Genomic DNA, 13497 nt, shown 5'->3' on the forward strand with positions numbered 1-13497 from the left:
AATCTCTCCACACAGCCCGCCCCCCGCTCACACAGCTGATGCCTGCTGCAATAATATTCACCCAAAACAACTGTTGGATATTAAAAAAAACATAAATAAATAAATAACACTTTATTATTATTATTATTATTATTTTTTTTTTTTTTACAAAAGTGTACATAAATGATCTACAATTTTTTAGCTTGAGCGATATTTTTGTAATTTTTAAATTAAAATGGCTAACCACCAACAGCTAAACGAGGCGACAGACTGTATTCGGAAAAACATCACTACTTTTAAAGTTGTGAATTATCCTCCATAAGAAGTTTAATCATCAAACGTAACTCGCTGTAAAAAAATGCCCAACAGGCTTGCCCGGATTCCTCTTCCTATGTGGTCACTTGTTGCTAAGCAGAACTGAATCGACTCTTTGCTTCTACCTGGCGGAATCTAAGCAGAAAAAAAATGTAATTTTATTATAATACAGAAAAAAAAGTCATAATTAGCCCCTCCTTGAGCCATCACCTTACGTGGCGGAGGGGTTTGTGTGTCCCAATGATCCTAGGAGCCAAGTTGTCTGGGGCTTTATGCCCCTGGCAGGGTCACCCATGACAAACAGCTCCTCGGTGCGGGACCAGACAGAGCACCGCTCCAAAGAGCCCCTATGATGAGAAAAATGATTGGATCACGTCTTCCCTTGCGCGGACGCGGGTCACCGGGGCCCCCCTCTGGAGCCAGGCCTGGAGGTGGGGCTCAAAGATGAGCGCCTGGTGGCCGGGTCTGCACCCATGGGGCCCAGCCAGAAAGGGTAACGTGGGTCCCCCTTCCCATGGGCCCACCACCTGTGGGAGGGACCATAAGGGTCGGGTGCATCGTGAGCTGGGCGGTGACCGAAGGCAGGGACCTTGGTGATCCGATCCCCGGCTACAGAAGCTGGCTCAAAGGATGTGGAATGTCACCTCTCTGGCAGGGAAGTAGCCCGAGCTGGCGTGCGAGGTCATAAAATTCAGACGAGATATAGTCATATCATATAGCATAAGGCTGTACACAAGTGCACTTGGCACCAGGACACCCTAGGTTGCAGTTCGATGATCCACTTTGTGGTCGCGTCATCGGACTTGCGGCCGCATGTCTTGGACACTCGGGAAAGACAGGGGCGGAGCTGTCAACTGATCACCACCTGGTGGTGAGTTGGCTCCGATGGTGGGGGAAGATGCCGGTCCGACGTGGCAGGCCCAAACGTATTGTGAGGGTCTGCTGGGAACATCTCTCAGAATCCCCTGTCAGAAGGAGTTTCAACTCCCACCTCCGGCAGAATTTCACCCACATCTCGGGAGAGGCGGGGGACATCGAGTCCGAGTGGACCATGTTCCGCGCCTCCATTGGTGCTTGTCTTGGCGGCCATCCCCAAACCCGTTGGTGGACACTAGCGGTGAGGGATGCCGTCAAGCTGAAGGAGGAGTCTTATCGGGCCTTTTTGGCCTGTTGGATTCCTGAGGCAGCTGATAGGTACCGGCTGGCCACGCGGAATGCAGCGTTGGTGGTTGCTGAGGCAAAAACTCGGACGTGGGAGGAGTTCGGTAAGGCCATTGAGAACAATTTCCGAACGGCTTTGAGGAAATTCTGGTCCGCCGTCCGGCGTCTCAGGAGGGGAAAGCAGTGCACCATCAACACTGTGTATAGTGGGGATGGGACACTGCTGACCTCGACTCTGGACGCTGTGAGTCGGTGGGGAAAATACTTCCAAGACCTCCTCAATTCCACCGACACGCCTTCCCATGAGGAAGCAGCGTCTGAGGTGTCTGAGACGGGCTCTCCTAGGTCACCGAGGTGGTTAAAAAGCTCCTCGGTGGCAAGGTGGATGAGATTCGCCTGGAGTTCCCAAAGGCTCTGGATGTTTTGGGGCTGTCCTGGTTGACACGCCTCTGCAACATGTTGATGAGTGGGCTCGAGCATCTCCCGGGTGAGGTGTTCCGGGCACGTCCCGGGAACGCCTCGGGATCTCCTCGGAAGAGCTGGGGAAAGTGCCTGGGCAGACGGAAGTCTGGAAACTGGACTAATAAACAACACATTTCCATTTTGGGACTAAAATATATATATTTTTTAAAATAGTTTAAAAAGTTCATTTTCATTTTATTTTTACTGACAAAGCGTTGACCTTGCTGAGTGATCAATGTCGAGTCTCTCAAAAAGGTCGACGTGAGCGTGCATGTGAAAGATAAGCTGCGCATTTGTGAGCGAATTGGCAATGATTGTGTGGCGTGCAGGTGCATCCTTGTCACCAGCCTCCGACTCGACCTACCTTTCCAGGGAATGGCTCAGCTGCTGTCGCCATAGCAACGGCTACATGCGTACATCGTTGCCACGCCAACTCCTCACGTCTATTGTTGTTGCTTTCAATATAAAATAGTAAACGTATGAGTTGCAATTCAGAAAAGAAAGTCAACATAAAGTTATTTTCAATATCACATCAGAGGTTAGTGTCCGCAAACCGACCTTTTGGACGTTTTAAATGTGAGAACATGCTGCATTCTGTGATCATTTTGGGAGCCACTGAAGTAAAAATGTCAACGAGCGCTTCCAGAGTGCAGCATCCTGGGTCGCTTCTTGTCATATCTGGCTGTCAAATCGGATTTTTGGCCCGGAATAACCTAAATGTGTTTTCCTAGCATCCTGCTTGGTAGAAATAATATTTGAAAAAAAAAGGGGACTTTGAAAAAATGTTCAAAATAAATATGGTAAAAAAACAAAAAAAAAGAGCTTTTCTATTTTGCAAAATGGTAAAAGATTTTTTTTCAAACTAAATTGTAAAATAAAATTTAAAAAATTTGAAAGAATTGGACGTAAATAAAATCTACATTTTTTTATTTTTATTTACATTTTTTAATTTTTAAATGGGGAAAAAAACTAAAACGTTTTTTGAAAAAGTTATTTCAAAATGTTTTTTTATTTAAATTTGAATTTTTTTTTTTTTTTTTTATTGAATTATGAAATAAACATTAAAATCTGAAAACATCTGATTTGTTTTTTTGGTCTTTTTGAGTGGGCAAAATAAAAACTAAACCTTATGTAGAAAATAGAAATTATTTTATCGAAAAGAATCTGCAATTAGAAATAAACTATTTTAATAAGAAAAATAAACATTCAAATTTGAAAAAATATATAAATTTGAAGACATTTTGGTCTTTTCAATTGAGCCAAAATTCTAAATAACATTTTTAAGAAACCACTCCATTCTATAGCTGCTGACATTTTAAAATTCTAGAAATCTCATTTGTGGAATGAAACAAAAAAAAAAATTAAATCTGATCCATCAAGTCTTCAATCTTTATTCCCTACCCAATTCTAAATCAAACGCAGCATCCGCTCATATTCAGACACTGTCTGGTTTGTGACACATTGCACGTGACACTCAGTGCTGACTTGATCGCTATCAGACACTTTGGAGGTCATCTTTTAAAAAATAAAAATAAATAAATATATATATATATATATATATATATATATATATATATATATATATATATATATATATATATATATATATCAGTTTTTGCATCTGTCATAATGTCGCCTCGTTGACATGCAAGCGATAGCGAGCGCTCGTGTGCGATATGACGTCTCGTCTCGGGATGTCGTTGGCCTCGCTGGGTTCTGCCTGCCGACTGATCGCATTACGGTGAGACCGAGCAGAGTTGTCAGGATGAGAAAGTTTGGGCCGGCCGACGGTGTCCCGTGACAGGAAGCTGGCTCACAGGGGGAATCGGAGGCGATTGGACATGAAAGCTCAGCGCCGTCGTCAGTGTTTTGCTTTAGGATGTTCAAACCAAAAGCAAAATGGAACCATCAGTTGGCGTCCATCGTGAATTTAGTGTAAAAGATGAAACGCTGGTTTGATTCTCATCATTGTTATGATTTTCAAGGAGTTTCATTCGTATTTGTTCTTCTAGTGCTATCAACTCAAGTAGACTTTATTGATGCGTTTTCAAGCAATGTCTTTGTAGGCGACAGAGAACAAACATCTTCAGAAGTGGCGATCAGAAGGATGGATCAGAAAGAAAGAGGCCAGAAGGAATTAATGACAATGTAGCAGACATAAAAGAAAAGAGGGAACAGAGAGAGATTAGAGGTCCTTTGAACCAACCGCGACTGTTGTATTTCCACATCTCAATGTCCAAATGACCTTGAAAGACAAGAATATGCCAATGTTTTGGAGTTTGGTGCCCATAGGAAAGGGCACTTGATGGAATTGGTGGTTTGGATTCACAGCGGCTGAGTCCAATAGGCACGGGCTGACCCACATAAAGCATGGTTAAAGGTCTCAAAGACATGAACACTACATTTGGTTCTCATACCCTCTGCTGGCGGAACTCTAGAAGTGTGACTGTGCTGAGGAGATGCCATGTGGGCCGGCAGGGCAATCAAATCTTCCCGGTGGCGATCCAGAATCCTGCAAGGATTTTGGGGGAAGCAGCTCACTGAAATTACAGAATTCAAAGTTTTTTAGTTTGCTTCCCCTCACCTTTCTTAGATGGCGCTTTTCCACCGGGCAGAGAAGCTGTCAATCAAATCCTCCACACAGTCTGATCAGTCCACAGTGAACCTACCAAGTTTTAATGGTCAAATCGAAACCACTTGGCATCGTGTTTTGATCAACGAGTTACCTCACATCTGCGGATTTCCATCTGAAGAGCAGACATGGACTGCCCACCCCAATGTCTTAAACGAAACCTGATCCCATACCCAAACCCGAAGAACTGAAGAACAAGTAGCCCTAGCTATCTGACTAACATCTGAGCGTAACCCACAGTCCTCTGAAGGACCTAAAACCCTACCTCTAGTCTTCTGTAGATCCTGGAACATAATTTGAATCTGAATTTTAGACCTGAAATCCCACCCCTAACCCTCTAAAGAGCTTCTAACCCTAAAAGCTGACTATCTGGGAACCTATAAAATAGCCCTAACCATCAAAATAATCTAAAATCCTACCCCTAATCATCTGCCGATTCCTTAAATCATTGCTCTAATCTTTCAAATAATTTATGGCCGAACCCCTAAACCTTTGAAGAACCTGAAGTCATACTCCTAGTACGGTGGAAAACCTTTAACATGACCTCTAGTTCTGGGCAGATGAGAAAATCCGAGTCAAATCCTCTCAGGAACAGTCTGGAATCCTACCCTTATCCTCTAAAGACACTAACCCCACTCAGAGTCCTCTGAAGAGCCTTGAAACGTACCCCGAACATACTTCTTAGAAAAAAAACTGAAATTCTACTCCTATGACTCTGGAGAACCTCTCACAAAGTCTAGTCGTCTGCAGAACCCAAAACCTAGCTTGAATCCTCTGAAAAATCTGAAACTCTGCTCCTAAACCTCAAAAGAACTTCTAACTCTAACCCCTGAATATCTGGAGACCCTAAAACCCCAGTCAAATCTAATAAATAGCAACCTGCAACCTACCTCTGACGATCTGGAAAACCCCAAACCCTACCCATATCCTCTAAAGAAACACCTAAAACCCTACTCTAATTCATATAAAGCGCCTCCAACACATTCCCTAGTTCGCTGAAGAGCTTGAAAACCTAGCCCTAGTCCTCGGCAAATTATTATCTACCATAATCCTACCCCTAGTGCTCACCTGAAAACCTACCCATAAACTTCTTACAAACTTCGAACCCTATACCCTAACTATCTGGAGGATTTAAAACCCTACCCCAAAATCTAACAAATCACCTGAAACCTTACCTTAAGAACCAGTCTTCTGAAGAACCCTAAACCCTACACCCTTGTCCTCTAAACACAGCATTACCCCACCCATAAAATAACAACACAACAAGCCCTCATTTGTACTCATATTTAATATTTAGACGTGGCGGGCAACAGCCATTTTTTTTACAGCACAATTTGCATAATTTATCAATACCTCCTGTATACAATCACAAAACCATGACAGTATAGATAGTTTTTTTTCCCCGTATACTTACAAATGGGTGGGGGGGGGAGAACCGGACGATCATTATCTTTGTACAGTGAGCATATATCATCAATAGCCCCCCCGACCCTTGCCTCACCAATAACATTTTGTTCGAGATCCTTCTCTACACGTCATTCTCTTTTTTTTAATTATTATTACTAATCATAATATGGACACAAAAATAGTATGAGCCACCAAGGAAACATGCAACATCCAGTGTGAGCACATTGACGATTCTCCTGCGACTACTCCAGCTGTCCAAGTGTGTGCGCGCGCTTGTGTGTGGTTAGTAAACGTTGTACTGTACATCGATCTCAGGAAAAATCAATGAGCGCACACATTGGTCTTTTTTATTCATTTTTTTTTCGTCCATTAAAAGACCTGCTGCTCCCAAAGCCCGGTGTATTTAAAACAAAAAAAGGCGATGCATTTACACGCTTAAAGGTGCGTGCGAGTGTGTCTGTTGATAGATCATTCCTAAAGACAGACCAACGACATGCCACAGAATCGATAAAAAAAAATGAATCAATAAAGACGCACACTCACGGTGACCTTAAAATCGGGAAAGTGTCTTTTTGGTCATTGCTGGAAATTAAGCGAGGAATTCTCTGTAAACGGGAAATATTCTCTGAGTTTCAGACCTTTGGAACTTAAACTTTGTAAACAAGCACTACGTATGTGTGTATACAGAAAACACACTCGATATGCACTGTAGACATAATAAACGCTCTTACCGGGGGGGGGGGAAATATACCATTAAAAAGGAAACTCAGATCCATAAAAATCAAGTCAAAATTTAAAAATGGATTTATTAAAATTCTGTGTCGTTTGAGTCCACTGTTGGTGGAAAATTGAGAAGTGGTAAATACTTGCTCTCACTGGGAATCAATAACACAATTGTATGCAATAAATACATACAAAATAAATAGATAAATAAAACTTGCTAGTAGATTAGATCTGTTTTTGCTTGGAAATAAATGGTCTCGCTGGAATGATATAATACCATCAAATTTCAATCAATAAATAAATACGCAAATAGAATACATGAAAACCTAAATGCATACAAGTAAAAATTATATTAAATATAATAAAATATGTAAAACTTTTAAAATGCTAAAATACAATTAAATAAAAAAAGATGAAATACCATTAAATGGTTATAAATAAATAAATAGTAAAAAAAATAAATAGCAAATTATATTAAAAATGTGTCAATTTGTCATATTTCAATCCTTCTCTTGTCGCAGTTACTTGTCGAGGTTGCATAGAAATCAAAAGATAATATTTCTGGAACACGATGCGCAATATGTTAGAACATGGATAATATAATTAAATCTCACCTTTTTCTTTTTTTTTTTTACTGCTAAGTCGCTTTTACATTCGAGGGGGGAAAAGTGCACAAAAAAAAGACACACGACTGTCAATTGAGAAACTGTTTGGGGAGGACTTGAACGTCACAATCATCAAGACTTGATTGTCTGTGATAAAGATCATTATATCTATATTTATATAAATATGTATCTATATATTTAATCATCCCAGCTAAGACATTTTGCTCTGTACAAGGTGTATGTGCCACCGGATCGCACAATTCTTCCAATGAGATATAAATCAATATTCTGAAATAAATCATAATAGAACTCTGTTTGCTCACATAAAACGAGGTCCCGAAGTGGAAAGCTAGGTAGTGCGTATTCGATAAATGAATTCCCTTCTTGCACACATGAAGAACCAACAGAGATCGATGCTTCTAATAGAAAAATAAATACGAGTCCTCATTGAGTCACTGATCAAATGCTTTCAAAGGGGGTGAAGGCGCATTTACTGTACATGTGTGTCCCTGTATTTAGTACGTGGATGATGACGAGTGTTTTCTACCTGCTTGCTTGCGTGGTCCACTTCAGTGTTCGGGTTCGCAGCGACTTCTGCAAGTTAAATGAATCTAATCTCCCCCGCCCCCACCCACCGCCCCCCCTCCCTGTGTCTCCAAATGGTGCGCGCCACCTAGGAGTGGATGTGCGTGGCGCTGGCCAGCAGTTTGTGCCAGCTGACCACACGCTTGCGCAGGTCCACCTTGTCCAGCCACACGTAGGCCTCGCCGATCAGCGTCTTCTTCATGAACTTGCCGCCGTTGGACACCAGGAAAAGCTGCGAAGGAAAGAGAGCAAAGCAAGCGCTGTGGCTGGCTTTGTTTTGAGCTCCCTCCCCACCCTCCGGCCCAAATCGCGGGATTCACCTGCAAGGAGTGCCCCGCCGGATTCATGCAGAAGCGGAAGGTCTCGTTGAAGGACGGCTCGCGGTCGTGGCGGCACACGCGCGTCTTCTTCTTGATGATGCGCTTCTGCGTGGCGATGTTCACCACGTACAGCTTTACGTAGAGGTCTGCGTGGGCCAGGACAATACAAGTCTTCATGTGTGTTCCCCGCAATAAAGTTTTGTTTTTAAGTATTTCCCAGCCTTTGACAGAACGGATGAAGGGGTGTTTTATTTATTTTTGGGGGGGGGCAACGTTAGATAAATGTACATCTAATTATATCTATAAATGTAAAAGCTGCATTACTTTAGGTAAAATATTTTAAACTGACACAGTTTTTAAAGTATAAATATTAAGTTGCTGTAACATTGTTGGAATGTTTAATTTATTGAATGTATGAATTATTGTATACATATTATATTTTTGTGTTTAGGATTTTATTGTTAAAAACACTAGCATTGTGTACAATCATCAATAAAACAAAAGGGTATATAATAAAGATTACATCTTTATTTTGTAGGAAATAATTAAAATGGCCATTAATAAATTACATTTTGAAGTACAATACTTTTTGGTGAATTTTTTTTATCCATGTAATTGATCTTTTAATTATTTCATAAAATTTGTATTTATTTCATAAGTTACTTGCGAAAAAAAAAGTCCTGAATTAATGATTTATTTTTTTCCCACATTTCAATTAATTCATGTTTTCATCATTTTATTGAATGAAACAGACTTTATATATATTCCAGTTCGGCACAAACAACCCTCCCACGCACACAAATATTGACATATTCATAATATACACATACTGTACATCGAAATGTTTATTTGATCAGAGTAAGAAATGGTATGATGCTTTTTAAAAAAAGGATATTTACCGGGCAAGTGGTCTGCAGTCTTGAACTTGTAGGTGATGTTGCGACACTGCAAAATCTCCAGGACCAGGTGGTCTCCCTCCGTCCTTACTTCCTTCTTCAGCGCAATCTTTATCTCGCCCATCACCTGCGACTTACCTACACATGGACAAAGTTATTAATGTGATATTATTCATACAATGTATTGATCCCAGAGCTCGTCAATGACAACACACCGCAACAACTCACATTTGGCTTTAAAAAATTACAGGCAATTCCTTTACGGTATCAGATGAAAAATAAAAGGAACAAAATAGTAATCATCATCTTAAATTATATTAAATTCTTCTTTTTTAGCATGCAGCAAAGTTAATATTACAAAAAAATATTTCAATTGGAAAAAACTCACCATTCATCTAACATTGGTAATTACATTTGTTTTTTTAAAAATGTTTTTTGTCTTACCGTCAGAATCACCCAAGGATGATTTCATCCCATCTGTTCCATTTGTAATCCTTCCCACTAAATAGAGAAAAATATATATTATAACAAAATTATAACTGTCATAAAAAATATTTCTAAATCTATTATTTAAAATGAAAAAAAAAAAGTTTTATTATAACTATAAATAACTTTTTTTTTTTTTTTTTTTTTTTTTTTTTTAAAGCTGTAAAAGTGCGGGACTCACAATCGGGGCACCTGGAAGATGGCGCTGTCCACCTCGTTCATCTCTCCGTCCTCGTCCAGCAGGCTGTAGGCGCTGCCGCTCAGGCCGCTGTCCAGCGAAGCCGCCGTCATGGGGGCTTCGCCCGACCTGTAGCTGGCGCGCGCTACGGGATACAATCAAACCGTGAGCGCGGTTAACGTCAAACGGGAGGAGAGCGACGTAGACAGACTGGTAATGAAAAGCACGGTAATAATGAAACATGGACGACATACAACGCACGTTATGTAATGTACGTGAGAACAATCAGGACATCATTCGTCAGCTAGGTTACATTTGAGCTTTTTTGTTGTGTTGCTGAGCGCTATCCATGGCGACGACACACTGACTCACGAAACAAAGCGTGCATCTCGCTGCATGGATCTCAGCTTGCCGTCCTCTCTCGTTGCCTGCAGGTTAGTAGCATCCTCTCACACCACAGGGAGGGGAGGGGAGGGTTTTTCGGGGTGGGGGGGGTGGGGGGTGGGGCTCACCTCGGGCGACGTGCGGCCTCTCCTCCGACACGGCCTTCCTGAGGGTCAGGTGACGGCCGTCCGCTCTGCTCCCGTTGGCCGGCGATGGCAGCCAATCGGATTGGCCTCTCTGAATGGTGAGCACGCCGACTACGCTGTGTCTCTGGCGGCCTGGTGGGCCTGGAGGTGATTGTTTTTTTGGGGGGGCGGCGTGGGGAGTTGTTGGGACGGGGGATGAGGGTGGTCCGACCCCAGGATACAAAGTTTGTGGGTCAAAGTTGAAGATGGGAAGAGGAGGAGAATCTGTCAGTCTGTCTGTCTGTCATTTACATGCACAGTGGTGTGCAGGCAGCTGCTGAAGAGGTGCATTGTGGGTCCCGTAGTTTTTCCAAATAAAAACAAATAAAATTAAATTAAAAAAAGGAGGACTGCATGCACAGCCTTCAGGAGGAGCCTTGGACATGTTTTTGGTATATATTTAAAAAAAAAAAAAAAAAAAAAAAAAAAAAAAGAGGGAAACCTAAATTGTTCATAAAAGTTCAAATAAATGATAAAAGCACATGATTAATTATCTATCTATACTTTAGAAAACCTGATTATTCTGCAGGGGCTTTACGAATTGAAGACGTTTATGTTGCTACAATTGATCATGGTGTCTCTACAAAGTTCTGGCTTCCTCTAGTGGCGCTTCTGGAGGTGACGGCTGACAGGTGCCAAACCACCACTCAAGTGAAATTAGGGGAGGGCAAAAACAAAGTAAAACAGAATCAAACAGAATAGAAAATAAAAGGTCGATGAGTGCGAGGCGGCCATGCTGCGGTGGCGTTTATTTGCGTCTTGGTTTACTTGGCTGGAGGCGTTGCGGCGGCGGTTGCTGCTGCTGCGTCGGGCCCGTGTCGCCCGTTGTTGCTGCGGTTGCTACGGCAACGCCCCGGTCGCTCCCGACGCCGCCGTCCTGATGGCGTTGTTGCCATGCGGCGCTTTTGGAGGAGCGCGGGCGAGCGTGCGGCACGTGTCCGCGGCTGGAGCTTTGGCTCTGGCTCTGGCCCTCGGACGGGGACGGCTTCGACCTGCCGGGGCTACTGTGACATTTCTCGAGTGGGGGCACCTGCGTGTCTAAAACAATCACATTCACCAAATTAACCAAAAAAATAAAAGCTACCGAAATGGGATTGGGTATTAGACCAGTTTGAAATAACTTTGACAGATTTACCATTTGTAGCGACAAAGTTACGTGGCCAAGTCTTACAGGACTCAAGAAGACAGAATTCAGATTGTCCGAGAGCATTTTGTAATGAACTGAGTTATGTTTTAACATGATTATGTTATGTAAAGTAACCAAAGGGAGACAGTAATTATTATTATTTTTTTTTCTGATTTGTTTGCTGATGATGTTTACTTTGGGCAGTAACTTTGAAGGATTTAATGTGGTTATCAACAATGTTATGCTGCTCAGTCTGAACGCAAACAATAGGAGACGCCGTGAATTCAGGCCCAATTTGTTTGCTGCCTAAAAGGACTACTTCTTAAAATTTGATTTGTCGGGATTGAGATCCAACTTTTCTGCTGCGAGACAATTTGAAGGTAACTTAGATAGATGTTTATTTTGTAAGGTTAGATTGCCAAAGTTAAAGGCGAAACAATACAGCCCTCATTAGCCAATCGTTACGGGGCATCTACATAACATCGGTGTCAAATTTGACTCCGAGCGTCCAAAACCTTCCCTGATGCTGGCTAACGCGAGGCCTCGGAGCTGGGTGACCATGGCGACCAAGACAGACAGACCATGGGAAAGCAAAAAGCATGACGCTGAAGCTACGATGGTGGGAGTGCAGACATCAAGCGGGAGGTGTGAGCGAGCGGGAACACCTGTTTTTTCCTACCCTTTGCCGGATCCGGGAAGATGCCGTGGCTTCGGCTTTTGATCACCGACGATTTGGGGGAGTCCTGCTCCTGGGCGGAGCCTGCGGTTTTAGGCGACGAGTGCTGCGAAGAGACCTTGGAGGAGCCGTGTCGGCCCTGGTGGGAGCGGCGGTGGTGCTCCCCCTCCGTCTGCGACTTGAGGGCGAGCCACCGCGGGACGTTGTCCAGCTGGGCCGTGTTGGACAGGTCGATAAGGACCTGGACGTCCGTGAGCGAAACAAATCAGGTAATGAAACAGTGAAAAGAGAAATCGGCACCAATTGGATGGATGACGACTTACCTCTCCGAGAAAATCATTGGAGGAACACTTCTCATAATCCCACACGCTCACCTCCAGCATCTTTTTCCGCAACTGAACACACAGACAGTCAGAATTGTACGTGCCTTTTGAAAATTGGGCAACGTCTTGCTTATGCGCTTTCAACCACAAAAAAACAGTCGTCAGAAAATGCTAACTCACTGCCACAGAAAGTATATCTAATTGTTTTCTGCCTGAACAGGTTGCTTCAAGGCCATTTTTAACACATTTTGACAGTTCTAATTTTTGGACCAACAAGGTTATGCTGCAGGACCTTGAAGAAAGCAATATGGAGCATTTTGAATTCAAGCCAAACTTGTTTTGTTGCCAAAAACTACAGTTGATGAATCAAGCGTTTGGAACAACAGCCACGTTGCTAATTCTTAACCACGAGAGGGCACAATTTATGCACTCCAAAGTCTAAGCAAGACCATTTTAACAAAATGTGATAGAACCATCATTCATATCAACAAAGTTATATTAGTATGTCTTGGAGCAACCATTAAGGAGGAGAGCAAATTCAAGCCCGACTTGTCTGCTTCCTCAACGGGGCACGTGCAAGACCATATTCTACCTGCTCCAGGTGGATATTCTTATAGATGACCGTCTGGTTCCACTCGGGGTTCAGGCTCTTGCCCGCATGCTTGGACCTCCTCTTGTTTTCAGCACTGGTGGGGGGCGAGGAGAGGAAGGTGGGTGGGGGGGCAGACACACCGTCCATTTCATTACTTACGGGCAAAACATACGCAGCACAACGGACCCACGTGACACTGGGGCGGACGGGGTGAGAATGGACGGGATGCACATCGTTAGGGAACTTGCACAATGTGGCGTGCGGCGATGGCGGGGTTGGTAAAGAGACTGCACCTTTAAATCCACTAGCTTGCTATAAGCTCATTCTAAATGTAGCAATATGATTGAGAAACAAGTGTTAGCTCGTTAGCGTTAATTCTTTTTTTGGGGTGTAGAGTGCAGGGTTAGTTTGGTTAGGACAAGGGTGACCTATATTTGATCACAATGAGCTTTTTCAATTTGT

General features: G+C 42.8%; 1 protein-coding gene across 1 annotated transcript in view; it reads right to left on the reverse strand.

The window, feature by feature from the left end:
* Window positions 1-9748: 9748 nt before the first annotated feature.
* pcloa (piccolo presynaptic cytomatrix protein a) overlaps window positions 9749-13497 on the reverse strand; it is a 34936-nt gene continuing 31187 nt past the window's right edge. The window contains 6 exon segments of the mRNA XM_061668455.1: window positions 9749-9894; window positions 10262-10420; window positions 11087-11356; window positions 12124-12361; window positions 12444-12515; window positions 13036-13129. Of these exon segments, the coding sequence (XP_061524439.1) occupies window positions 9749-9894; window positions 10262-10420; window positions 11087-11356; window positions 12124-12361; window positions 12444-12515; window positions 13036-13129 (979 nt within the window).

This window comes from Phycodurus eques, chromosome 22 (assembly GCF_024500275.1).
Source record: "Phycodurus eques isolate BA_2022a chromosome 22, UOR_Pequ_1.1, whole genome shotgun sequence".
NCBI classification, from domain to species: Eukaryota; Metazoa; Chordata; class Actinopteri; order Syngnathiformes; family Syngnathidae; genus Phycodurus; species Phycodurus eques.